The following is a 24,348-nucleotide window of genomic DNA, read 5'->3' as shown; positions in this document are numbered from 1 at the left end:
GAGCAGCGCGCCCTTGGGCGGCGCTGGGCGCCAGGTAGGAGCGGGGAGCAGGCGGCGAGGCAGGGCTGAGTGTGTGGCCCGTCGGCCGTGTCCGCGCGTGGCTCTCTGAGGGGGTAGGCGAGTGGGAGGTGGAGGAAAAGAAAGGGGGGTTTTGAAAAAGCCTACAGCACCCGGTATTCCCAGGCGGTCTCCCATCCAAGTACTAACCAGGCCCGACCCTGCTTAGCTTCCGAGATCAGACGAGATCGGGCGCGTTCAGGGTGGTATGGCCGTAGACGCTCACACCCTCTCCCCGCAGCCCCTAGAGCTCGCGCAGCTCGCGAGGCCAGCGCCTGGGCCGCCGCCCAGCCCCCCTCGAGCCCGCCAGGCGCCCGCGCCGCTGCCCCTTCGGCCGGCCCGGAGCCACAAGCCTCGCCCCGCCACCAGGTTCAGAAATGCCCAGGGCTTGCGACAGCCGGGGCCCGCCAGCCAGCCGGGAGGAAGGACAGGGTCCCTCTCCGGTCCGCGCCAGACCCCGCGCCCCCGCCGCGCCCCCAACGCGTCCCCGCCACGCCCCCCACCCCGCGCACCGCCTCCCCGCCTCCCCGGACCCCTGACACCGCCACCCAGGGCGCGGACAAGCCAACGCGCTCCCGCCGCCGCCCCACAAGCCGCCTGCGCCTCGTCCTCCACTTGGTCTTCCCAAAGGGCCCTGACCCTGCTCCTCCGCCCAGCCATCCTCCCTGCAGACGGGCATCGCCACCTAGGCCCGGAGGAGGCGGCCTCCCCTCCGCCCCGGTGCCCTCGGCTCTCTGGCCTTCAGCGTCCGGCCCCACCGCCAGGCGCTCCAGGCCCTCCCTGCGTCTCCCAGCTGTCCGGGGCCAAACGGTTTGCCGGTGCGTGGAGAGCTCTGCCTGCTCGCCGCAGCGTGCCGCCCTCCAAGGGCCTCCTTCACCTTTCAAGGGCCAGCACAAAGCCCAGGTCCCTGCCCAGGAAGCCTGTCCGCCACCCTCTTCATTTGGAAACCGGGGTTCCTTCCCTCTGGGACCTGCTTCGCCTCCGTTCTCTCTCCTTCTGCGTCCGGGGTTGGGGCACAGGGGAACACAGCCCGAAGGGTGTGTGTCTCTGTGTGTGTGCTTGTGTGTGCCTGGGTGCGCGCGCGTGTGAGTGTGTGTCAGTGTGTGTGTGTGTGTGTGTGTCAGTGTGTGTGTGTGTGTGTGTGTCAGTGTGTGTGTGTGTGTGTGTCAGTGTGTGTGTGTGTGTGTGTGTGTGTGTAGAGGCGAAGGGACAATGGGGGCCGGAGGGGGACACCGCCGGGGTGGAGGGACGCAGGGAGGGATGAGGCAAAGAAGGGAGCCAGGGAGACAGGAGGGGGGTGGGGGGAAAGGACGTGCACGGGTGGAGAGCAGCGCGCCCTTGGGCGGCGCTGGGCGCCAGGTAGGAGCGGGGAGCAGGCGGCGAGGCAGGGCTGAGTGTGTGGCCCGTCGGCCGTGTCCGCGCGTGGCTCTCTGAGGGGGTAGGCGAGTGGGAGGTGGAGGAAAAGAAAGGGGGGTTTTGAAAAAGCCTACAGCACCCAGTATTCCCAGGCGGTCTCCCATCCAAGTACTAACCAGGCCCGACCCTGCTTAGCTTCCGAGATCAGACGAGATCGGGCGCGTTCAGGGTGGTATGGCCGTAGACGCTCACACCCTCTCCCCGCAGCCCCTAGAGCTCGCGCAGCTCGCGAGGCCAGCGCCTGGGCCGCCGCCCAGCCCCCCTCGAGCCCGCCAGGCGCCCGCGCCGCTGCCCCTTCGGCCGGCCCGGAGCCACAAGCCTCGCCCCGCCACCAGGTTCAGAAATGCCCAGGGCTTGCGACAGCCGGGGCCCGCCAGCCAGCCGGGAGGAAGGACAGGGTCCCTCTCCGGTCCGCGCCAGACCCCGCGCCCCCGCCGCGCCCCCAACGCGTCCCCGCCACGCCCCCCACCCCGCGCACCGCCTCCCCGCCTCCCCGGACCCCTGACACCGCCACCCAGGGCGCGGACAAGCCAACGCGCTCCCGCCGCCGCCCCACAAGCCGCCTGCGCCTCGTCCTCCACTTGGTCTTCCCAAAGGGCCCTGACCCTGCTCCTCCGCCCAGCCATCCTCCCTGCAGACGGGCATCGCCACCTAGGCCCGGAGGAGGCGGCCTCCCCTCCGCCCCGGTGCCCTCGGCTCTCTGGCCTTCAGCGTCCGGCCCCACCGCCAGGCGCTCCAGGCCCTCCCTGCGTCTCCCAGCTGTCCGGGGCCAAACGGTTTGCCGGTGCGTGGAGAGCTCTGCCTGCTCGCCGCAGCGTGCCGCCCTCCAAGGGCCTCCTTCACCTTTCAAGGGCCAGCACAAAGCCCAGGTCCCTGCCCAGGAAGCCTGTCCGCCACCCTCTTCATTTGGAAACCGGGGTTCCTTCCCTCTGGGACCTGCTTCGCCTCCGTTCTCTCTCCTTCTGCGTCCGGGGTTGGGGCACAGGGGAACACAGCCCGAAGGGTGTGTGTCTCTGTGTGTGTGCTTGTGTGTGCCTGGGTGCGCGCGCGTGTGAGTGTGTGTCAGTGTGTGTGTGTGTGTGTGTGTGTGTAGAGGCGAAGGGACAATGGGGGCCGGAGGGGGACACCGCCGGGGTGGAGGGACGCAGGGAGGGATGAGGCAAAGAAGGGAGCCAGGGAGACAGGAGAGTGGGGTGGGGGGAAAGGACGTGCACGGGTGGAGAGCAGCGCGCCCTTGGGCGGCGCTGGGCGCCAGGTAGGAGCGGGGAGCAGGCGGCGAGGCAGGGCTGAGTGTGTGGCCCGTCGGCCGTGTCCGCGCGTGGCTCTCTGAGGGGGTAGGCGAGTGGGAGGTGGAGGAAAAGAAAGGGGGGTTTTGAAAAAGCCTACAGCACCCGGTATTCCCAGGCGGTCTCCCATCCAAGTACTAACCAGGCCCGACCCTGCTTAGCTTCCGAGATCAGACGAGATCGGGCGCGTTCAGGGTGGTATGGCCGTAGACGCTCACACCCTCTCCCCGCAGCCCCTAGAGCTCGCGCAGCTCGCGAGGCCAGCGCCTGGGCCGCCGCCCAGCCCCCCTCGAGCCCGCCAGGCGCCCGCGCCGCTGCCCCTTCGGCCGGCCCGGAGCCACAAGCCTCGCCCCGCCACCAGGTTCAGAAATGCCCAGGGCTTGCGACAGCCGGGGCCCGCCAGCCAGCCGGGAGGAAGGACAGGGTCCCTCTCCGGTCCGCGCCAGACCCCGCGCCCCCGCCGCGCCCCCAACGCGTCCCCGCCACGCCCCCCACCCCGCGCACCGCCTCCCCGCCTCCCCGGACCCCTGACACCGCCACCCAGGGCGCGGACAAGCCAACGCGCTCCCGCCGCCGCCCCACAAGCCGCCTGCGCCTCGTCCTCCACTTGGTCTTCCCAAAGGGCCCTGACCCTGCTCCTCCGCCCAGCCATCCTCCCTGCAGACGGGCATCGCCACCTAGGCCCGGAGGAGGCGGCCTCCCCTCCGCCCCGGTGCCCTCGGCTCTCTGGCCTTCAGCGTCCGGCCCCACCGCCAGGCGCTCCAGGCCCTCCCTGCGTCTCCCAGCTGTCCGGGGCCAAACGGTTTGCCGGTGCGTGGAGAGCTCTGCCTGCTCGCCGCAGCGTGCCGCCCTCCAAGGGCCTCCTTCACCTTTCAAGGGCCAGCACAAAGCCCAGGTCCCTGCCCAGGAAGCCTGTCCGCCACCCTCTTCATTTGGAAACCGGGGTTCCTTCCCTCTGGGACCTGCTTCGCCTCCGTTCTCTCTCCTTCTGCGTCCGGGGTTGGGGCACAGGGGAACACAGCCCGAAGGGTGTGTGTCTCTGTGTGTGTGCTTGTGTGTGCCTGGGTGCGCGCGCGTGTGAGTGTGTGTCAGTGTGTGTGTGTGTGTGTGTGTGTCAGTGTGTGTGTGTGTGTGTCAGTGTGTGTGTGTGTGTCAGTGTGTGTGTGTGTGTGTGTGTGTGTGTAGAGGCGAAGGGACAATGGGGGCCGGAGGGGGACACCGCCGGGGTGGAGGGACGCAGGGAGGGATGAGGCAAAGAAGGGAGCCAGGGAGACAGGAGAGTGGGGTGGGGGGAAAGGACGTGCACGGGTGGAGAGCAGCGCGCCCTTGGGCGGCGCTGGGCGCCAGGTAGGAGCGGGGAGCAGGCGGCGAGGCAGGGCTGAGTGTGTGGCCCGTCGGCCGTGTCCGCGCGTGGCTCTCTGAGGGGGTAGGCGAGTGGGAGGTGGAGGAAAAGAAAGGGGGGTTTTGAAAAAGCCTACAGCACCCGGTATTCCCAGGCGGTCTCCCATCCAAGTACTAACCAGGCCCGACCCTGCTTAGCTTCCGAGATCAGACGAGATCGGGCGCGTTCAGGGTGGTATGGCCGTAGACGCTCACACCCTCTCCCCGCAGCCCTTGAGCTCGCGCAGCTCGCGAGGCCAGCGCCTGGGCCGCCGCCCAGCCCCCCTCGAGCCCGCCAGGCGCCCGCGCCGCTGCCCCTTCGGCCGGCCCGGAGCCACAAGCCTCGCCCCGCCACCAGGTTCAGAAATGCCCAGGGCTTGCGACAGCCGGGGCCCGCCAGCCAGCCGGGAGGAAGGACAGGGTCCCTCTCCGGTCCGCGCCAGACCCCGCGCCCCCGCCGCGCCCCCAACGCGTCCCCGCCACGCCCCCCACCCCGCGCACCGCCTCCCCGCCTCCCCGGACCCCTGACACCGCCACCCAGGGCGCGGACAAGCCAACGCGCTCCCGCCGCCGCCCCACAAGCCGCCTGCGCCTCGTCCTCCACTTGGTCTTCCCAAAGGGCCCTGACCCTGCTCCTCCGCCCAGCCATCCTCCCTGCAGACGGGCATCGCCACCTAGGCCCGGAGGAGGCGGCCTCCCCTCCGCCCCGGTGCCCTCGGCTCTCTGGCCTTCAGCGTCCGGCCCCACCGCCAGGTGCTCCAGGCCCTCCCTGCGTCTCCCAGCTGTCCGGGGCCAAACGGTTTGCCGGTGCGTGGAGAGCTCTGCCTGCTCGCCGCAGCGTGCCGCCCTCCAAGGGCCTCCTTCACCTTTCAAGGGCCAGCACAAAGCCCAGGTCCCTGCCCAGGAAGCCTGTCCGCCACCCTCTTCATTTGGAAACCGGGGTTCCTTCCCTCTGGGACCTGCTTCGCCTCCGTTCTCTCTCCTTCTGCGTCCGGGGTTGGGGCACAGGGGAACACAGCCCGAAGGGTGTGTGTCTCTGTGTGTGTGCTTGTGTGTGCCTGGGTGCGCGCGCGTGTGAGTGTGTGTCAGTGTGTGTGTGTGTGTCAGTGTGTGTGTGTGTGTGTGTCAGTGTGTGTGTGTGTGTGTGTGTGTGTGTGTAGAGGCGAAGGGACAATGGGGGCCGGAGGGGGACACCGCCGGGGTGGAGGGACGCAGGGAGGGATGAGGCAAAGAAGGGAGCCAGGGAGACAGGAGGGGGGTGGGGGGAAAGGACGTGCACGGGTGGAGAGCAGCGCGCCCTTGGGCGGCGCTGGGCGCCAGGTAGGAGCGGGGAGCAGGCGGCGAGGCAGGGCTGAGTGTGTGGCCCGTCGGCCGTGTCCGCGCGTGGCTCTCTGAGGGGGTAGGCGAGTGGGAGGTGGAGGAAAAGAAAGGGGGGTTTTGAAAAAGCCTACAGCACCCGGTATTCCCAGGCGGTCTCCCATCCAAGTACTAACCAGGCCCGACCCTGCTTAGCTTCCGAGATCAGACGAGATCGGGCGCGTTCAGGGTGGTATGGCCGTAGACGCTCACACCCTCTCCCCGCAGCCCCTAGAGCTCGCGCAGCTCGCGACGCCAGCGCCTGGGCCGCCGCCCAGCCCCCCTCGAGCCCGCCAGGCGCCCGCGCCGCTGCCCCTTCGGCCGGCCCGGAGCCACAAGCCTCGCCCCGCCACCAGGTTCAGAAATGCCCAGGGCTTGCGACAGCCGGGGCCCGCCAGCCAGCCGGGAGGAAGGACAGGGTCCCTCTCCGGTCCGCGCCAGACCCCGCGCCCCCGCCGCGCCCCCAACGCGTCCCCGCCACGCCCCCCACCCCGCGCACCGCCTCCCCGCCTCCCCGGACCCCTGACACCGCCACCCAGGGCGCGGACAAGCCAACGCGCTCCCGCCGCCGCCCCACAAGCCGCCTGCGCCTCGTCCTCCACTTGGTCTTCCCAAAGGGCCCTGACCCTGCTCCTCCGCCCAGCCATCCTCCCTGCAGACGGGCATCGCCACCTAGGCCCGGAGGAGGCGGCCTCCCCTCCGCCCCGGTGCCCTCGGCTCTCTGGCCTTCAGCGTCCGGCCCCACCGCCAGGCGCTCCAGGCCCTCCCTGCGTCTCCCAGCTGTCCGGGGCCAAACGGTTTGCCGGTGCGTGGAGAGCTCTGCCTGCTCGCCGCAGCGTGCCGCCCTCCAAGGGCCTCCTTCACCTTTCAAGGGCCAGCACAAAGCCCAGGTCCCTGCCCAGGAAGCCTGTCCGCCACCCTCTTCATTTGGAAACCGGGGTTCCTTCCCTCTGGGACCTGCTTCGCCTCCGTTCTCTCTCCTTCTGCGTCCGGGGTTGGGGCACAGGGGAACACAGCCCGAAGGGTGTGTGTCTCTGTGTGTGTGCTTGTGTGTGCCTGGGTGCGCGCGCGTGTGAGTGTGTGTCAGTGTGTGTGTGTGTGTGTGTGTGTGTGTCAGTGTGTGTGTGTGTGTGTGTCAGTGTGTGTGTGTGTGTGTGTGTGTCAGTGTGTGTGTGTGTGTGTGTGTGTGTGTAGAGGCGAAGGGACAATGGGGGCCGGAGGGGGACACCGCCGGGGTGGAGGGACGCAGGGAGGGATGAGGCAAAGAAGGGAGCCAGGGAGACAGGAGGGGGGTGGGGGGAAAGGACGTGCACGGGTGGAGAGCAGCGCGCCCTTGGGCGGCGCTGGGCGCCAGGTAGGAGCGGGGAGCAGGCGGCGAGGCAGGGCTGAGTGTGTGGCCCGTCGGCCGTGTCCGCGCGTGGCTCTCTGAGGGGGTAGGCGAGTGGGAGGTGGAGGAAAAGAAAGGGGGGTTTTGAAAAAGCCTACAGCACCCAGTATTCCCAGGCGGTCTCCCATCCAAGTACTAACCAGGCCCGACCCTGCTTAGCTTCCGAGATCAGACGAGATCGGGCGCGTTCAGGGTGGTATGGCCGTAGACGCTCACACCCTCTCCCCGCAGCCCCTAGAGCTCGCGCAGCTCGCGAGGCCAGCGCCTGGGCCGCCGCCCAGCCCCCCTCGAGCCCGCCAGGCGCCCGCGCCGCTGCCCCTTCGGCCGGCCCGGAGCCACAAGCCTCGCCCCGCCACCAGGTTCAGAAATGCCCAGGGCTTGCGACAGCCGGGGCCCGCCAGCCAGCCGGGAGGAAGGACAGGGTCCCTCTCCGGTCCGCGCCAGACCCCGCGCCCCCGCCGCGCCCCCAACGCGTCCCCGCCACGCCCCCCACCCCGCGCACCGCCTCCCCGCCTCCCCGGACCCCTGACACCGCCACCCAGGGCGCGGACAAGCCAACGCGCTCCCGCCGCCGCCCCACAAGCCGCCTGCGCCTCGTCCTCCACTTGGTCTTCCCAAAGGGCCCTGACCCTGCTCCTCCGCCCAGCCATCCTCCCTGCAGACGGGCATCGCCACCTAGGCCCGGAGGAGGCGGCCTCCCCTCCGCCCCGGTGCCCTCGGCTCTCTGGCCTTCAGCGTCCGGCCCCACCGCCAGGCGCTCCAGGCCCTCCCTGCGTCTCCCAGCTGTCCGGGGCCAAACGGTTTGCCGGTGCGTGGAGAGCTCTGCCTGCTCGCCGCAGCGTGCCGCCCTCCAAGGGCCTCCTTCACCTTTCAAGGGCCAGCACAAAGCCCAGGTCCCTGCCCAGGAAGCCTGTCCGCCACCCTCTTCATTTGGAAACCGGGGTTCCTTCCCTCTGGGACCTGCTTCGCCTCCGTTCTCTCTCCTTCTGCGTCCGGGGTTGGGGCACAGGGGAACACAGCCCGAAGGGTGTGTGTCTCTGTGTGTGTGCTTGTGTGTGCCTGGGTGCGCGCGCGTGTGAGTGTGTGTCAGTGTGTGTGTGTGTGTCAGTGTGTGTGTGTGTGTGTGTGTCAGTGTGTGTGTGTGTGTGTGTGTGTGTGTGTGTAGAGGCGAAGGGACAATGGGGGCCGGAGGGGGACACCGCCGGGGTGGAGGGACGCAGGGAGGGATGAGGCAAAGAAGGGAGCCAGGGAGACAGGAGAGTGGGGTGGGGGGAAAGGACGTGCACGGGTGGAGAGCAGCGCGCCCTTGGGCGGCGCTGGGCGCCAGGTAGGAGCGGGGAGCAGGCGGCGAGGCAGGGCTGAGTGTGTGGCCCGTCGGCCGTGTCCGCGCGTGGCTCTCTGAGGGGGTAGGCGAGTGGGAGGTGGAGGAAAAGAAAGGGGGGTTTTGAAAAAGCCTACAGCACCCGGTATTCCCAGGCGGTCTCCCATCCAAGTACTAACCAGGCCCGACCCTGCTTAGCTTCCGAGATCAGACGAGATCGGGCGCGTTCAGGGTGGTATGGCCGTAGACGCTCACACCCTCTCCCCGCAGCCCCTAGAGCTCGCGCAGCTCGCGACGCCAGCGCCTGGGCCGCCGCCCAGCCCCCCTCGAGCCCGCCAGGCGCCCGCGCCGCTGCCCCTTCGGCCGGCCCGGAGCCACAAGCCTCGCCCCGCCACCAGGTTCAGAAATGCCCAGGGCTTGCGACAGCCGGGGCCCGCCAGCCAGCCGGGAGGAAGGACAGGGTCCCTCTCCGGTCCGCGCCAGACCCCGCGCCCCCGCCGCGCCCCCAACGCGTCCCCGCCACGCCCCCCACCCCGCGCACCGCCTCCCCGCCTCCCCGGACCCCTGACACCGCCACCCAGGGCGCGGACAAGCCAACGCGCTCCCGCCGCCGCCCCACAAGCCGCCTGCGCCTCGTCCTCCACTTGGTCTTCCCAAAGGGCCCTGACCCTGCTCCTCCGCCCAGCCATCCTCCCTGCAGACGGGCATCGCCACCTAGGCCCGGAGGAGGCGGCCTCCCCTCCGCCCCGGTGCCCTCGGCTCTCTGGCCTTCAGCGTCCGGCCCCACCGCCAGGCGCTCCAGGCCCTCCCTGCGTCTCCCAGCTGTCCGGGGCCAAACGGTTTGCCGGTGCGTGGAGAGCTCTGCCTGCTCGCCGCAGCGTGCCGCCCTCCAAGGGCCTCCTTCACCTTTCAAGGGCCAGCACAAAGCCCAGGTCCCTGCCCAGGAAGCCTGTCCGCCACCCTCTTCATTTGGAAACCGGGGTTCCTTCCCTCTGGGACCTGCTTCGCCTCCGTTCTCTCTCCTTCTGCGTCCGGGGTTGGGGCACAGGGGAACACAGCCCGAAGGGTGTGTGTCTCTGTGTGTGTGCTTGTGTGTGCCTGGGTGCGCGCGCGTGTGAGTGTGTGTCAGTGTGTGTGTGTGTGTGTGTGTGTCAGTGTGTGTGTGTGTGTGTCAGTGTGTGTGTGTGTGTGTGTGTGTCAGTGTGTGTGTGTGTGTGTGTGTGTGTGTAGAGGCGAAGGGACAATGGGGGCCGGAGGGGGACACCGCCGGGGTGGAGGGACGCAGGGAGGGATGAGGCAAAGAAGGGAGCCAGGGAGACAGGAGGGGGGTGGGGGGAAAGGACGTGCACGGGTGGAGAGCAGCGCGCCCTTGGGCGGCGCTGGGCGCCAGGTAGGAGCGGGGAGCAGGCGGCGAGGCAGGGCTGAGTGTGTGGCCCGTCGGCCGTGTCCGCGCGTGGCTCTCTGAGGGGGTAGGCGAGTGGGAGGTGGAGGAAAAGAAAGGGGGGTTTTGAAAAAGCCTACAGCACCCGGTATTCCCAGGCGGTCTCCCATCCAAGTACTAACCAGGCCCGACCCTGCTTAGCTTCCGAGATCAGACGAGATCGGGCGCGTTCAGGGTGGTATGGCCGTAGACGCTCACACCCTCTCCCCGCAGCCCCTAGAGCTCGCGCAGCTCGCGACGCCAGCGCCTGGGCCGCCGCCCAGCCCCCCTCGAGCCCGCCAGGCGCCCGCGCCGCTGCCCCTTCGGCCGGCCCGGAGCCACAAGCCTCGCCCCGCCACCAGGTTCAGAAATGCCCAGGGCTTGCGACAGCCGGGGCCCGCCAGCCAGCCGGGAGGAAGGACAGGGTCCCTCTCCGGTCCGCGCCAGACCCCGCGCCCCCGCCGCGCCCCCAACGCGTCCCCGCCACGCCCCCCACCCCGCGCACCGCCTCCCCGCCTCCCCGGACCCCTGACACCGCCACCCAGGGCGCGGACAAGCCAACGCGCTCCCGCCGCCGCCCCACAAGCCGCCTGCGCCTCGTCCTCCACTTGGTCTTCCCAAAGGGCCCTGACCCTGCTCCTCCGCCCAGCCATCCTCCCTGCAGACGGGCATCGCCACCTAGGCCCGGAGGAGGCGGCCTCCCCTCCGCCCCGGTGCCCTCGGCTCTCTGGCCTTCAGCGTCCGGCCCCACCGCCAGGCGCTCCAGGCCCTCCCTGCGTCTCCCAGCTGTCCGGGGCCAAACGGTTTGCCGGTGCGTGGAGAGCTCTGCCTGCTCGCCGCAGCGTGCCGCCCTCCAAGGGCCTCCTTCACCTTTCAAGGGCCAGCACAAAGCCCAGGTCCCTGCCCAGGAAGCCTGTCCGCCACCCTCTTCATTTGGAAACCGGGGTTCCTTCCCTCTGGGACCTGCTTCGCCTCCGTTCTCTCTCCTTCTGCGTCCGGGGTTGGGGCACAGGGGAACACAGCCCGAAGGGTGTGTGTCTCTGTGTGTGTGCTTGTGTGTGCCTGGGTGCGCGCGCGTGTGAGTGTGTGTCAGTGTGTGTGTGTGTGTGTGTGTGTCAGTGTGTGTGTGTGTGTGTGTGTGTGTGTAGAGGCGAAGGGACAATGGGGGCCGGAGGGGGACACCGCCGGGGTGGAGGGACGCAGGGAGGGATGAGGCAAAGAAGGGAGCCAGGGAGACAGGAGGGGGGTGGGGGGAAAGGACGTGCACGGGTGGAGAGCAGCGCGCCCTTGGGCGGCGCTGGGCGCCAGGTAGGAGCGGGGAGCAGGCGGCGAGGCAGGGCTGAGTGTGTGGCCCGTCGGCCGTGTCCGCGCGTGGCTCTCTGAGGGGGTAGGCGAGTGGGAGGTGGAGGAAAAGAAAGGGGGGTTTTGAAAAAGCCTACAGCACCCAGTATTCCCAGGCGGTCTCCCATCCAAGTACTAACCAGGCCCGACCCTGCTTAGCTTCCGAGATCAGACGAGATCGGGCGCGTTCAGGGTGGTATGGCCGTAGACGCTCACACCCTCTCCCCGCAGCCCCTAGAGCTCGCGCAGCTCGCGAGGCCAGCGCCTGGGCCGCCGCCCAGCCCCCCTCGAGCCCGCCAGGCGCCCGCGCCGCTGCCCCTTCGGCCGGCCCGGAGCCACAAGCCTCGCCCCGCCACCAGGTTCAGAAATGCCCAGGGCTTGCGACAGCCGGGGCCCGCCAGCCAGCCGGGAGGAAGGACAGGGTCCCTCTCCGGTCCGCGCCAGACCCCGCGCCCCCGCCGCGCCCCCAACGCGTCCCCGCCACGCCCCCCACCCCGCGCACCGCCTCCCCGCCTCCCCGGACCCCTGACACCGCCACCCAGGGCGCGGACAAGCCAACGCGCTCCCGCCGCCGCCCCACAAGCCGCCTGCGCCTCGTCCTCCACTTGGTCTTCCCAAAGGGCCCTGACCCTGCTCCTCCGCCCAGCCATCCTCCCTGCAGACGGGCATCGCCACCTAGGCCCGGAGGAGGCGGCCTCCCCTCCGCCCCGGTGCCCTCGGCTCTCTGGCCTTCAGCGTCCGGCCCCACCGCCAGGCGCTCCAGGCCCTCCCTGCGTCTCCCAGCTGTCCGGGGCCAAACGGTTTGCCGGTGCGTGGAGAGCTCTGCCTGCTCGCCGCAGCGTGCCGCCCTCCAAGGGCCTCCTTCACCTTTCAAGGGCCAGCACAAAGCCCAGGTCCCTGCCCAGGAAGCCTGTCCGCCACCCTCTTCATTTGGAAACCGGGGTTCCTTCCCTCTGGGACCTGCTTCGCCTCCGTTCTCTCTCCTTCTGCGTCCGGGGTTGGGGCACAGGGGAACACAGCCCGAAGGGTGTGTGTCTCTGTGTGTGTGCTTGTGTGTGCCTGGGTGCGCGCGCGTGTGAGTGTGTGTCAGTGTGTGTGTGTGTGTGTGTGTGTGTAGAGGCGAAGGGACAATGGGGGCCGGAGGGGGACACCGCCGGGGTGGAGGGACGCAGGGAGGGATGAGGCAAAGAAGGGAGCCAGGGAGACAGGAGAGTGGGGTGGGGGGAAAGGACGTGCACGGGTGGAGAGCAGCGCGCCCTTGGGCGGCGCTGGGCGCCAGGTAGGAGCGGGGAGCAGGCGGCGAGGCAGGGCTGAGTGTGTGGCCCGTCGGCCGTGTCCGCGCGTGGCTCTCTGAGGGGGTAGGCGAGTGGGAGGTGGAGGAAAAGAAAGGGGGGTTTTGAAAAAGCCTACAGCACCCGGTATTCCCAGGCGGTCTCCCATCCAAGTACTAACCAGGCCCGACCCTGCTTAGCTTCCGAGATCAGACGAGATCGGGCGCGTTCAGGGTGGTATGGCCGTAGACGCTCACACCCTCTCCCCGCAGCCCCTAGAGCTCGCGCAGCTCGCGAGGCCAGCGCCTGGGCCGCCGCCCAGCCCCCCTCGAGCCCGCCAGGCGCCCGCGCCGCTGCCCCTTCGGCCGGCCCGGAGCCACAAGCCTCGCCCCGCCACCAGGTTCAGAAATGCCCAGGGCTTGCGACAGCCGGGGCCCGCCAGCCAGCCGGGAGGAAGGACAGGGTCCCTCTCCGGTCCGCGCCAGACCCCGCGCCCCCGCCGCGCCCCCAACGCGTCCCCGCCACGCCCCCCACCCCGCGCACCGCCTCCCCGCCTCCCCGGACCCCTGACACCGCCACCCAGGGCGCGGACAAGCCAACGCGCTCCCGCCGCCGCCCCACAAGCCGCCTGCGCCTCGTCCTCCACTTGGTCTTCCCAAAGGGCCCTGACCCTGCTCCTCCGCCCAGCCATCCTCCCTGCAGACGGGCATCGCCACCTAGGCCCGGAGGAGGCGGCCTCCCCTCCGCCCCGGTGCCCTCGGCTCTCTGGCCTTCAGCGTCCGGCCCCACCGCCAGGCGCTCCAGGCCCTCCCTGCGTCTCCCAGCTGTCCGGGGCCAAACGGTTTGCCGGTGCGTGGAGAGCTCTGCCTGCTCGCCGCAGCGTGCCGCCCTCCAAGGGCCTCCTTCACCTTTCAAGGGCCAGCACAAAGCCCAGGTCCCTGCCCAGGAAGCCTGTCCGCCACCCTCTTCATTTGGAAACCGGGGTTCCTTCCCTCTGGGACCTGCTTCGCCTCCGTTCTCTCTCCTTCTGCGTCCGGGGTTGGGGCACAGGGGAACACAGCCCGAAGGGTGTGTGTCTCTGTGTGTGTGCTTGTGTGTGCCTGGGTGCGCGCGCGTGTGAGTGTGTGTCAGTGTGTGTGTGTGTGTGTGTGTGTCAGTGTGTGTGTGTGTGTGTCAGTGTGTGTGTGTGTGTCAGTGTGTGTGTGTGTGTGTGTGTGTGTGTAGAGGCGAAGGGACAATGGGGGCCGGAGGGGGACACCGCCGGGGTGGAGGGACGCAGGGAGGGATGAGGCAAAGAAGGGAGCCAGGGAGACAGGAGAGTGGGGTGGGGGGAAAGGACGTGCACGGGTGGAGAGCAGCGCGCCCTTGGGCGGCGCTGGGCGCCAGGTAGGAGCGGGGAGCAGGCGGCGAGGCAGGGCTGAGTGTGTGGCCCGTCGGCCGTGTCCGCGCGTGGCTCTCTGAGGGGGTAGGCGAGTGGGAGGTGGAGGAAAAGAAAGGGGGGTTTTGAAAAAGCCTACAGCACCCGGTATTCCCAGGCGGTCTCCCATCCAAGTACTAACCAGGCCCGACCCTGCTTAGCTTCCGAGATCAGACGAGATCGGGCGCGTTCAGGGTGGTATGGCCGTAGACGCTCACACCCTCTCCCCGCAGCCCTTGAGCTCGCGCAGCTCGCGAGGCCAGCGCCTGGGCCGCCGCCCAGCCCCCCTCGAGCCCGCCAGGCGCCCGCGCCGCTGCCCCTTCGGCCGGCCCGGAGCCACAAGCCTCGCCCCGCCACCAGGTTCAGAAATGCCCAGGGCTTGCGACAGCCGGGGCCCGCCAGCCAGCCGGGAGGAAGGACAGGGTCCCTCTCCGGTCCGCGCCAGACCCCGCGCCCCCGCCGCGCCCCCAACGCGTCCCCGCCACGCCCCCCACCCCGCGCACCGCCTCCCCGCCTCCCCGGACCCCTGACACCGCCACCCAGGGCGCGGACAAGCCAACGCGCTCCCGCCGCCGCCCCACAAGCCGCCTGCGCCTCGTCCTCCACTTGGTCTTCCCAAAGGGCCCTGACCCTGCTCCTCCGCCCAGCCATCCTCCCTGCAGACGGGCATCGCCACCTAGGCCCGGAGGAGGCGGCCTCCCCTCCGCCCCGGTGCCCTCGGCTCTCTGGCCTTCAGCGTCCGGCCCCACCGCCAGGTGCTCCAGGCCCTCCCTGCGTCTCCCAGCTGTCCGGGGCCAAACGGTTTGCCGGTGCGTGGAGAGCTCTGCCTGCTCGCCGCAGCGTGCCGCCCTCCAAGGGCCTCCTTCACCTTTCAAGGGCCAGCACAAAGCCCAGGTCCCTGCCCAGGAAGCCTGTCCGCCACCCTCTTCATTTGGAAACCGGGGTTCCTTCCCTCTGGGACCTGCTTCGCCTCCGTTCTCTCTCCTTCTGCGTCCGGGGTTGGGGCACAGGGGAACACAGCCCGAAGGGTGTGTGTCTCTGTGTGTGTGCTTGTGTGTGCCTGGGTGCGCGCGCGTGTGAGTGTGTGTCAGTGTGTGTGTGTGTGTCAGTGTGTGTGTGTGTGTGTGTCAGTGTGTGTGTGTGTGTGTGTGTGTGTGTGTAGAGGCGAAGGGACAATGGGGGCCGGAGGGGGACACCGCCGGGGTGGAGGGACGCAGGGAGGGATGAGGCAAAGAAGGGAGCCAGGGAGACAGGAGGGGGGTGGGGGGAAAGGACGTGCACGGGTGGAGAGCAGCGCGCCCTTGGGCGGCGCTGGGCGCCAGGTAGGAGCGGGGAGCAGGCGGCGAGGCAGGGCTGAGTGTGTGGCCCGTCGGCCGTGTCCGCGCGTGGCTCTCTGAGGGGGTAGGCGAGTGGGAGGTGGAGGAAAAGAAAGGGGGGTTTTGAAAAAGCCTACAGCACCCGGTATTCCCAGGCGGTCTCCCATCCAAGTACTAACCAGGCCCGACCCTGCTTAGCTTCCGAGATCAGACGAGATCGGGCGCGTTCAGGGTGGTATGGCCGTAGACGCTCACACCCTCTCCCCGCAGCCCCTAGAGCTCGCGCAGCTCGCGACGCCAGCGCCTGGGCCGCCGCCCAGCCCCCCTCGAGCCCGCCAGGCGCCCGCGCCGCTGCCCCTTCGGCCGGCCCGGAGCCACAAGCCTCGCCCCGCCACCAGGTTCAGAAATGCCCAGGGCTTGCGACAGCCGGGGCCCGCCAGCCAGCCGGGAGGAAGGACAGGGTCCCTCTCCGGTCCGCGCCAGACCCCGCGCCCCCGCCGCGCCCCCAACGCGTCCCCGCCACGCCCCCCACCCCGCGCACCGCCTCCCCGCCTCCCCGGACCCCTGACACCGCCACCCAGGGCGCGGACAAGCCAACGCGCTCCCGCCGCCGCCCCACAAGCCGCCTGCGCCTCGTCCTCCACTTGGTCTTCCCAAAGGGCCCTGACCCTGCTCCTCCGCCCAGCCATCCTCCCTGCAGACGGGCATCGCCACCTAGGCCCGGAGGAGGCGGCCTCCCCTCCGCCCCGGTGCCCTCGGCTCTCTGGCCTTCAGCGTCCGGCCCCACCGCCAGGCGCTCCAGGCCCTCCCTGCGTCTCCCAGCTGTCCGGGGCCAAACGGTTTGCCGGTGCGTGGAGAGCTCTGCCTGCTCGCCGCAGCGTGCCGCCCTCCAAGGGCCTCCTTCACCTTTCAAGGGCCAGCACAAAGCCCAGGTCCCTGCCCAGGAAGCCTGTCCGCCACCCTCTTCATTTGGAAACCGGGGTTCCTTCCCTCTGGGACCTGCTTCGCCTCCGTTCTCTCTCCTTCTGCGTCCGGGGTTGGGGCACAGGGGAACACAGCCCGAAGGGTGTGTGTCTCTGTGTGTGTGCTTGTGTGTGCCTGGGTGCGCGCGCGTGTGAGTGTGTGTCAGTGTGTGTGTGTGTGTGTGTGTGTGTCAGTGTGTGTGTGTGTGTGTGTCAGTGTGTGTGTGTGTGTGTGTGTGTCAGTGTGTGTGTGTGTGTGTGTGTGTGTGTAGAGGCGAAGGGACAATGGGGGCCGGAGGGGGACACCGCCGGGGTGGAGGGACGCAGGGAGGGATGAGGCAAAGAAGGGAGCCAGGGAGACAGGAGGGGGGTGGGGGGAAAGGACGTGCACGGGTGGAGAGCAGCGCGCCCTTGGGCGGCGCTGGGCGCCAGGTAGGAGCGGGGAGCAGGCGGCGAGGCAGGGCTGAGTGTGTGGCCCGTCGGCCGTGTCCGCGCGTGGCTCTCTGAGGGGGTAGGCGAGTGGGAGGTGGAGGAAAAGAAAGGGGGGTTTTGAAAAAGCCTACAGCACCCAGTATTCCCAGGCGGTCTCCCATCCAAGTACTAACCAGGCCCGACCCTGCTTAGCTTCCGAGATCAGACGAGATCGGGCGCGTTCAGGGTGGTATGGCCGTAGACGCTCACACCCTCTCCCCGCAGCCCCTAGAGCTCGCGCAGCTCGCGAGGCCAGCGCCTGGGCCGCCGCCCAGCCCCCCTCGAGCCCGCCAGGCGCCCGCGCCGCTGCCCCTTCGGCCGGCCCGGAGCCACAAGCCTCGCCCCGCCACCAGGTTCAGAAATGCCCAGGGCTTGCGACAGCCGGGGCCCGCCAGCCAGCCGGGAGGAAGGACAGGGTCCCTCTCCGGTCCGCGCCAGACCCCGCGCCCCCGCCGCGCCCCCAACGCGTCCCCGCCACGCCCCCCACCCCGCGCACCGCCTCCCCGCCTCCCCGGACCCCTGACACCGCCACCCAGGGCGCGGACAAGCCAACGCGCTCCCGCCGCCGCCCCACAAGCCGCCTGCGCCTCGTCCTCCACTTGGTCTTCCCAAAGGGCCCTGACCCTGCTCCTCCGCCCAGCCATCCTCCCTGCAGACGGGCATCGCCACCTAGGCCCGGAGGAGGCGGCCTCCCCTCCGCCCCGGTGCCCTCGGCTCTCTGGCCTTCAGCGTCCGGCCCCACCGCCAGGCGCTCCAGGCCCTCCCTGCGTCTCCCAGCTGTCCGGGGCCAAACGGTTTGCCGGTGCGTGGAGAGCTCTGCCTGCTCGCCGCAGCGTGCCGCCCTCCAAGGGCCTCCTTCACCTTTCAAGGGCCAGCACAAAGCCCAGGTCCCTGCCCAGGAAGCCTGTCCGCCACCCTCTTCATTTGGAAACCGGGGTTCCTTCCCTCTGGGACCTGCTTCGCCTCCGTTCTCTCTCCTTCTGCGTCCGGGGTTGGGGCACAGGGGAACACAGCCCGAAGGGTGTGTGTCTCTGTGTGTGTGCTTGTGTGTGCCTGGGTGCGCGCGCGTGTGAGTGTGTGTCAGTGTGTGTGTGTGTGTGTGTGTGTGTCAGTGTGTGTGTGTGTGTCAGTGTGTGTGTGTGTGTGTGTGTGTCAGTGTGTGTGTGTGTGTGTGTGTGTGTGTAGAGGCGAAGGGACAATGGGGGCCGGAGGGGGACACCGCCGGGGTGGAGGGACGCAGGGAGGGATGAGGCAAAGAAGGGAGCCAGGGAGACAGGAGAGTGGGGTGGGGGGAAAGGACGTGCACGGGTGGAGAGCAGCGCGCCCTTGGGCGGCGCTGGGCGCCAGGTAGGAGCGGGGAGCAGGCGGCGAGGCAGGGCTGAGTGTGTGGCCCGTCGGCCGTGTCCGCGCGTGGCTCTCTGAGGGGGTAGGCGAGTGGGAGGTGGAGGAAAAGAAAGGGGGGTTTTGAAAAAGCCTACAGCACCCGGTATTCCCAGGCGGTCTCCCATCCAAGTACTAACCAGGCCCGACCCTGCTTAGCTTCCGAGATCAGACGAGATCGGGCGCGTTCAGGGTGGTATGGCCGTAGACGCTCACACCCTCTCCCCGCAGCCCTTGAGCTCGCGCAGCTCGCGAGGCCAGCGCCTGGGCCGCCGCCCAGCCCCCCTCGAGCCCGCCAGGCGCCCGCGCCGCTGCCCCTTCGGCCGGCCCGGAGCCACAAGCCTCGCCCCGCCACCAGGTTCAGAAATGCCCAGGGCTTGCGACAGCCGGGGCCCGCCAGCCAGCCGGGAGGAAGGACAGGGTCCCTCTCCGGTCCGCGCCAGACCCCGCGCCCCCGCCGCGCCCCCAACGCGTCCCCGCCACGCCCCCCACCCCGCGCACCGCCTCCCCGCCTCCCCGGACCCCTGACACCGCCACCCAGGGCGCGGACAAGCCAACGCGCTCCCGCCGCCGCCCCACAAGCCGCCTGCGCCTCGTCCTCCACTTGGTCTTCCCAAAGGGCCCTGACCCTGCTCCTCCGCCCAGCCATCCTCCCTGCAGACGGGCATCGCCACCTAGGCCCGGAGGAGGCGGCCTCCCCTCCGCCCCGGTGCCCTCGGCTCTCTGGCCTTCAGCGTCCGGCCCCACCGCCAGGCGCTCCAGGCCCTCCCTGCGTCTCCCAGCTGTCCGGGGCCAAACGGTTTGCCGGTGCGTGGAGAGCTCTGCCTGCTCGCCGCAGCGTGCCGCCCTCCAAGGGCCTCCTTCACCTTTCAAGGGCCAGCACAAAGCCCAGGTCCCTGCCCAGGAAGCCTGTCCGCCACCCTCTTCATTTGGAAACCGGGGTTCCTTCCCTCTGGGACCTGCTTCGCCTCCGTTCTCTCTCCTTCTGCGTCCGGGGTTGGGGCACAGGGGAACACAGCCCGAAGGGTGTGTGTCTCTGTGTGTGTGCTTGTGTGTGCCTGGGTGCGCGCGCGTGTGAGTGTGTGTCAGTGTGTGTGTGTGTGTCAGTGTGTGTGTGTGTGTGTGTCAGTGTGTGTGTGTGTGTGTGTGTGTGTGTGTAGAGGCGAAGGGACAATGGGGGCCGGAGGGGGACACCGCCGGGGTGGAGGGACGCAGGGAGGGATGAGGCAAAGAAGGGAGCCAGGGAGACAGGAGGGGGGTGGGGGGAAAGGACGTGCACGGGTGGAGAGCAGCGCGCCCTTGGGCGGCGCTGGGCGCCAGGTAGGAGCGGGGAGCAGGCGGCGAGGCAGGGCTGAGTGTGTGGCCCGTCGGCCGTGTCCGCGCGTGGCTCTCTGAGGGGGTAGGCGAGTGGGAGGTGGAGGAAAAGAAAGGGGGGTTTTGAAAAAGCCTACAGCACCCGGTATTCCCAGGCGGTCTCCCATCCAAGTACTAACCAGGCCCGACCCTGCTTAGCTTCCGAGATCAGACGAGATCGGGCGCGTTCAGGGTGGTATGGCCGTAGACGCTCACACCCTCTCCCCGCAGCCCCTAGAGCTCGCGCAGCTCGCGACGCCAGCGCCTGGGCCGCCGCCCAGCCCCCCTCGAGCCCGCCAGGCGCCCGCGCCGCTGCCCCTTCGGCCGGCCCGGAGCCACAAGCCTCGCCCCGCCACCAGGTTCAGAAATGCCCAGGGCTTGCGACAGCCGGGGCCCGCCAGCCAGCCGGGAGGAAGGACAGGGTCCCTCTCCGGTCCGCGCCAGACCCCGCGCCCCCGCCGCGCCCCCAACGCGTCCCCGCCACGCCCCCCACCCCGCGCACCGCCTCCCCGCCTCCCCGGACCCCTGACACCGCCACCCAGGGCGCGGACAAGCCAACGCGCTCCCGCCGCCGCCCCACAAGCCGCCTGCGCCTCGTCCTCCACTTGGTCTTCCCAAAGGGCCCTGACCCTGCTCCTCCGCCCAGCCATCCTCCCTGCAGACGGGCATCGCCACCTAGGCCCGGAGGAGGCGGCCTCCCCTCCGCCCCGGTGCCCTCGGCTCTCTGGCCTTCAGCGTCCGGCCCCACCGCCAGGCGCTCCAGGCCCTCCCTGCGTCTCCCAGCTGTCCGGGGCCAAACGGTTTGCCGGTGCGTGGAGAGCTCTGCCTGCTCGCCGCAGCGTGCCGCCCTCCAAGGGCCTCCTTCACCTTTCAAGGGCCAGCACAAAGCCCAGGTCCCTGCCCAGGAAGCCTGTCCGCCACCCTCTTCATTTGGAAACCGGGGTTCCTTCCCTCTGGGACCTGCTTCGCCTCCGTTCTCTCTCCTTCTGCGTCCGGGGTTGGGGCACAGGGGAACACAGCCCGAAGGGTGTGTGTCTCTGTGTGTGTGCTTGTGTGTGCCTGGGTGCGCGCGCGTGTGAGTGTGTGTCAGTGTGTGTGTGTGTGTGTGTGTGTCAGTGTGTGTGTGTGTGTGTGTGTCAGTGTGTGTGTGTGTGTGTGTGTCAGTGTGTGTGTGTGTGTGTGTGTGTGTGTAGAGGCGAAGGGACAATGGGGGCCGGAGGGGGACACCGCCGGGGTGGAGGGACGCAGGGAGGGATGAGGCAAAGAAGGGAGCCAGGGAGACAGGAGGGGGGTGGGGGGAAAGGACGTGCACGGGTGGAGAGCAGCGCGCCCTTGGGCGGCGCTGGGCGCCAGGTAGGAGCGGGGAGCAGGCGGCGAGGCAGGGCTGAGTGTGTGGCCCGTCGGCCGTGTCCGCGCGTGGCTCTCTGAGGGGGTAGGCGAGTGGGAGGTGGAGGAAAAGAAAGGGGGGTTTTGAAAAAGCCTACAGCACCCAGTATTCCCAGGCGGTCTCCCATCCAAGTACTAACCAGGCCCGACCCTGCTTAGCTTCCGAGATCAGACGAGATCGGGCGCGTTCAGGGTGGTATGGCCGTAGACGCTCACACCCTCTCCCCGCAGCCCCTAGAGCTCGCGCAGCTCGCGAGGCCAGCGCCTGGGCCGCCGCCCAGCCCCCCTCGAGCCCGCCAGGCGCCCGCGCCGCTGCCCCTTCGGCCGGCCCGGAGCCACAAGCCTCGCCCCGCCACCAGGTTCAGAAATGCCCAGGGCTTGCGACAGCCGGGGCCCGCCAGCCAGCCGGGAGGAAGGACAGGGTCCCTCTCCGGTCCGCGCCAGACCCCGCGCCCCCGCCGCGCCCCCAACGCGTCCCCGCCACGCCCCCCACCCCGCGCACCGCCTCCCCGCCTCCCCGGACCCCTGACACCGCCACCCAGGGCGCGGACAAGCCAACGCGCTCCCGCCGCCGCCCCACAAGCCGCCTGCGCCTCGTCCTCCACTTGGTCTTCCCAAAGGGCCCTGACCCTGCTCCTCCGCCCAGCCATCCTCCCTGCAGACGGGCATCGCCACCTAGGCCCGGAGGAGGCGGCCTCCCCTCCGCCCCGGTGCCCTCGGCTCTCTGGCCTTCAGCGTCCGGCCCCACCGCCAGGCGCTCCAGGCCCTCCCTGCGTCTCCCAGCTGTCCGGGGCCAAACGGTTTGCCGGTGCGTGGAGAGCTCTGCCTGCTCGCCGCAGCGTGCCGCCCTCCAAGGGCCTCCTTCACCTTTCAAGGGCCAGCACAAAGCCCAGGTCCCTGCCCAGGAAGCCTGTCCGCCACCCTCTTCATTTGGAAACCGGGGTTCCTTCCCTCTGGGACCTGCTTCGCCTCCGTTCTCTCTCCTTCTGCGTCCGGGGTTGGGGCACAGGGGAACACAGCCCGAAGGGTGTGTGTCTCTGTGTGTGTGCTTGTGTGTGCCTGGGTGCGCGCGCGTGTGAGTGTGTGTCAGTGTGTGTGTGTGTGTGTGTGTGTGTAGAGGCGAAGGGACAATGGGGGCCGGAGGGGGACACCGCCGGGGTGGAGGGACGCAGGGAGGGATGAGGCAAAGAAGGGAGCCAGGGAGACAGGAGAGTGGGGTGGGGGGAAAGGACGTGCACGGGTGGAGAGCAGCGCGCCCTTGGGCGGCGCTGGGCGCCAGGTAGGAGCGGGGAGCAGGCGGCGAGGCAGGGCTGAGTGTGTGGCCCGTCGGCCGTGTCCGCGCGTGGCTCTCTGAGGGGGTAGGCGAGTGGGAGGTGGAGGAAAAGAAAGGGGGGTTTTGAAAAAGCCTACAGCACCCGGTATTCCCAGGCGGTCTCCCATCCAAGTACTAACCAGGCCCGACCCTGCTTAGCTTCCGAGATCAGACGAGATCGGGCGCGTTCAGGGTGGTATGGCCGTAGACGCTCACACCCTCTCCCCGCAGCCCCTAGAGCTCGCGCAGCTCGCGACGCCAGCGCCTGGGCCGCCGCCCAGCCCCCCTCGAGCCCGCCAGGCGCCCGCGCCGCTGCCCCTTCGGCCGGCCCGGAGCCACAAGCCTCGCCCCGCCACCAGGTTCAGAAATGCCCAGGGCTTGCGACAGCCGGGGCCCGCCAGCCAGCCGGGAGGAAGGACAGGGTCCCTCTCCGGTCCGCGCCAGACCCCGCGCCCCCGCCGCGCCCCCAACGCGTCCCCGCCACGCCCCCCACCCCGCGCACCGCCTCCCCGCCTCCCCGGACCCCTGACACCGCCACCCAGGGCGCGGACAAGCCAACGCGCTCCCGCCGCCGCCCCACAAGCCGCCTGCGCCTCGTCCTCCACTTGGTCTTCCCAAAGGGCCCTGACCCTGCTCCTCCGCCCAGCCATCCTCCCTGCAGACGGGCATCGCCACCTAGGCCCGGAGGAGGCGGCCTCCCCTCCGCCCCGGTGCCCTCGGCTCTCTGGCCTTCAGCGTCCGGCCCCACCGCCAGGCGCTCCAGGCCCTCCCTGCGTCTCCCAGCTGTCCGGGGCCAAACGGTTTGCCGGTGCGTGGAGAGCTCTGCCTGCTCGCCGCAGCGTGCCGCCCTCCAAGGGCCTCCTTCACCTTTCAAGGGCCAGCACAAAGCCCAGGTCCCTGCCCAGGAAGCCTGTCCGCCACCCTCTTCATTTGGAAACCGGGGTTCCTTCCCTCTGGGACCTGCTTCGCCTCCGTTCTCTCTCCTTCTGCGTCCGGGGTTGGGGCACAGGGGAACACAGCCCGAAGGGTGTGTGTCTCTGTGTGTGTGCTTGTGTGTGCCTGGGTGCGCGCGCGTGTGAGTGTGTGTCAGTGTGTGTGTGTGTGTCAGTGTGTGTGTGTGTGTGTGTCAGTGTGTGTGTGTGTGTGTGTGTGTGTGTGTAGAGGCGAAGGGACAATGGGGGCCGGAGGGGGACACCGCCGGGGTGGAGGGACGCAGGGAGGGATGAGGCAAAGAAGGGAGCCAGGGAGACAGGAGGGGGGTGGGGGGAAAGGACGTGCACGGGTGGAGAGCAGCGCGCCCTTGGGCGGCGCTGGGCGCCAGGTAGGAGCGGGGAGCAGGCGGCGAGGCAGGGCTGAGTGTGTGGCCCGTCGGCCGTGTCCGCGCGTGGCTCTCTGAGGGGGTAGGCGAGTGGGAGGTGGAGGAAAAGAAAGGGGGGTTTTGAAAAAGCCTACAGCACCCGGTATTCCCAGGCGGTCTCCCATCCAAGTACTAACCAGGCCCGACCCTGCTTAGCTTCCGAGATCAGACGAGATCGGGCGCGTTCAGGGTGGTATGGCCGTAGACGCTCACACCCTCTCCCCGCAGCCCCTAGAGCTCGCGCAGCTCGCGACGCCAGCGCCTGGGCCGCCGCCCAGCCCCCCTCGAGCCCGCCAGGCGCCCGCGCCGCTGCCCCTTCGGCCGGCCCGGAGCCACAAGCCTCGCCCCGCCACCAGGTTCAGAAATGCCCAGGGCTTGCGACAGCCGGGGCCCGCCAGCCAGCCGGGAGGAAGGACAGGGTCCCTCTCCGGTCCGCGCCAGACCCCGCGCCCCCGCCGCGCCCCCAACGCGTCCCCGCCACGCCCCCCACCCCGCGCACCGCCTCCCCGCCTCCCCGGACCCCTGACACCGCCACCCAGGGCGCGGACAAGCCAACGCGCTCCCGCCGCCGCCCCACAAGCCGCCTGCGCCTCGTCCTCCACTTGGTCTTCCCAAAGGGCCCTGACCCTGCTCCTCCGCCCAGCCATCCTCCCTGCAGACGGGCATCGCCACCTAGGCCCGGAGGAGGCGGCCTCCCCTCCGCCCCGGTGCCCTCGGCTCTCTGGCCTTCAGCGTCCGGCCCCACCGCCAGGTGCTCCAGGCCCTCCCTGCGTCTCCCAGCTGTCCGGGGCCAAACGGTTTGCCGGTGCGTGGAGAGCTCTGCCTGCTCGCCGCAGCGTGCCGCCCTCCAAGGGCCTCCTTCACCTTTCAAGGGCCAGCACAAAGCCCAGGTCCCTGCCCAGGAAGCCTGTCCGCCACCCTCTTCATTTGGAAACCGGGGTTCCTTCCCTCTGGGACCTGCTTCGCCTCCGTTCTCTCTCCTTCTGCGTCCGGGGTTGGGGCACAGGGGAACACAGCCCGAAGGGTGTGTGTCTCTGTGTGTGTGCTTGTGTGTGCCTGGGTGCGCGCGCGTGTGAGTGTGTGTCAGTGTGTGTGTGTGTGTCAGTGTGTGTGTGTGTGTGTGTCAGTGTGTGTGTGTGTGTGTGTGTGTGTGTGTAGA

The 24,348-nt window shown here is 69.8% G+C and overlaps 1 protein-coding gene and 18 non-coding genes across 19 annotated transcripts in view; 1 reads left to right on the top strand and 18 right to left on the bottom strand.

Annotated features, from left to right (window-relative positions):
• The window catches only part of LOC103104467 (mucin-19-like), a 43,822-nt gene that overhangs the window by 18,668 nt on the left and 806 nt on the right, over positions 1 to 24,348 (top strand). Inside the window, exons 15-32 of the mRNA XM_056814631.1 lie at positions 299 to 875; positions 1,681 to 2,342; positions 2,993 to 3,569; positions 4,371 to 4,946; positions 5,731 to 6,300; positions 7,114 to 7,775; positions 8,474 to 9,050; positions 9,865 to 10,434; positions 11,196 to 11,857; positions 12,508 to 13,084; positions 13,886 to 14,461; positions 15,239 to 15,900; positions 16,627 to 17,203; positions 18,013 to 18,588; positions 19,373 to 19,942; positions 20,752 to 21,413; positions 22,064 to 22,640; positions 23,425 to 23,994. Of these exons, the coding sequence (XP_056670609.1) occupies positions 299 to 875; positions 1,681 to 2,342; positions 2,993 to 3,569; positions 4,371 to 4,946; positions 5,731 to 6,300; positions 7,114 to 7,775; positions 8,474 to 9,050; positions 9,865 to 10,434; positions 11,196 to 11,857; positions 12,508 to 13,084; positions 13,886 to 14,461; positions 15,239 to 15,900; positions 16,627 to 17,203; positions 18,013 to 18,588; positions 19,373 to 19,942; positions 20,752 to 21,413; positions 22,064 to 22,640; positions 23,425 to 23,994 (10,780 nt within the window). The remainder of the gene's footprint in view (positions 1 to 298; positions 876 to 1,680; positions 2,343 to 2,992; positions 3,570 to 4,370; positions 4,947 to 5,730; positions 6,301 to 7,113; positions 7,776 to 8,473; positions 9,051 to 9,864; positions 10,435 to 11,195; positions 11,858 to 12,507; positions 13,085 to 13,885; positions 14,462 to 15,238; positions 15,901 to 16,626; positions 17,204 to 18,012; positions 18,589 to 19,372; positions 19,943 to 20,751; positions 21,414 to 22,063; positions 22,641 to 23,424; positions 23,995 to 24,348) is intronic.
• LOC130457697 (5S ribosomal RNA) lies at positions 159 to 277 on the bottom strand. Its single transcript, XR_008916984.1, has one exon. It is a non-coding gene; the product is annotated as a 5S ribosomal RNA (ribosomal RNA).
• On the bottom strand, positions 1,541 to 1,659 carry LOC130457831 (5S ribosomal RNA). The gene has a single exon (XR_008917101.1). It is a non-coding gene; the product is annotated as a 5S ribosomal RNA (ribosomal RNA).
• LOC130457686 (5S ribosomal RNA) lies at positions 2,853 to 2,971 on the bottom strand. The gene has a single exon (XR_008916978.1). It is a non-coding gene; the product is annotated as a 5S ribosomal RNA (ribosomal RNA).
• On the bottom strand, positions 4,231 to 4,349 carry LOC130457675 (5S ribosomal RNA). Its single transcript, XR_008916967.1, has one exon. It is a non-coding gene; the product is annotated as a 5S ribosomal RNA (ribosomal RNA).
• On the bottom strand, positions 5,584 to 5,702 carry LOC130457664 (5S ribosomal RNA). The gene has a single exon (XR_008916956.1). It is a non-coding gene; the product is annotated as a 5S ribosomal RNA (ribosomal RNA).
• LOC130457830 (5S ribosomal RNA) lies at positions 6,974 to 7,092 on the bottom strand. Its single transcript, XR_008917100.1, has one exon. It is a non-coding gene; the product is annotated as a 5S ribosomal RNA (ribosomal RNA).
• On the bottom strand, positions 8,334 to 8,452 carry LOC130457653 (5S ribosomal RNA). The gene has a single exon (XR_008916945.1). It is a non-coding gene; the product is annotated as a 5S ribosomal RNA (ribosomal RNA).
• On the bottom strand, positions 9,718 to 9,836 carry LOC130457642 (5S ribosomal RNA). The gene has a single exon (XR_008916935.1). It is a non-coding gene; the product is annotated as a 5S ribosomal RNA (ribosomal RNA).
• LOC130457829 (5S ribosomal RNA) lies at positions 11,056 to 11,174 on the bottom strand. Its single transcript, XR_008917099.1, has one exon. It is a non-coding gene; the product is annotated as a 5S ribosomal RNA (ribosomal RNA).
• Positions 12,368 to 12,486, bottom strand: LOC130457631 (5S ribosomal RNA). The gene has a single exon (XR_008916928.1). It is a non-coding gene; the product is annotated as a 5S ribosomal RNA (ribosomal RNA).
• On the bottom strand, positions 13,746 to 13,864 carry LOC130457620 (5S ribosomal RNA). Its single transcript, XR_008916921.1, has one exon. It is a non-coding gene; the product is annotated as a 5S ribosomal RNA (ribosomal RNA).
• On the bottom strand, positions 15,099 to 15,217 carry LOC130457609 (5S ribosomal RNA). The gene has a single exon (XR_008916914.1). It is a non-coding gene; the product is annotated as a 5S ribosomal RNA (ribosomal RNA).
• On the bottom strand, positions 16,487 to 16,605 carry LOC130457828 (5S ribosomal RNA). The gene has a single exon (XR_008917097.1). It is a non-coding gene; the product is annotated as a 5S ribosomal RNA (ribosomal RNA).
• On the bottom strand, positions 17,873 to 17,991 carry LOC130457841 (5S ribosomal RNA). The gene has a single exon (XR_008917108.1). It is a non-coding gene; the product is annotated as a 5S ribosomal RNA (ribosomal RNA).
• LOC130457838 (5S ribosomal RNA) lies at positions 19,226 to 19,344 on the bottom strand. Its single transcript, XR_008917107.1, has one exon. It is a non-coding gene; the product is annotated as a 5S ribosomal RNA (ribosomal RNA).
• On the bottom strand, positions 20,612 to 20,730 carry LOC130457817 (5S ribosomal RNA). Its single transcript, XR_008917089.1, has one exon. It is a non-coding gene; the product is annotated as a 5S ribosomal RNA (ribosomal RNA).
• On the bottom strand, positions 21,924 to 22,042 carry LOC130457824 (5S ribosomal RNA). Its single transcript, XR_008917093.1, has one exon. It is a non-coding gene; the product is annotated as a 5S ribosomal RNA (ribosomal RNA).
• LOC130457714 (5S ribosomal RNA) lies at positions 23,278 to 23,396 on the bottom strand. The gene has a single exon (XR_008917000.1). It is a non-coding gene; the product is annotated as a 5S ribosomal RNA (ribosomal RNA).

Source organism: Monodelphis domestica, chromosome 2, assembly GCF_027887165.1.
Source record: "Monodelphis domestica isolate mMonDom1 chromosome 2, mMonDom1.pri, whole genome shotgun sequence".
Taxonomy (NCBI): Eukaryota; Metazoa; Chordata; class Mammalia; order Didelphimorphia; family Didelphidae; genus Monodelphis; species Monodelphis domestica.
This window is presented reverse-complemented; position numbering and strand designations above follow the sequence as displayed.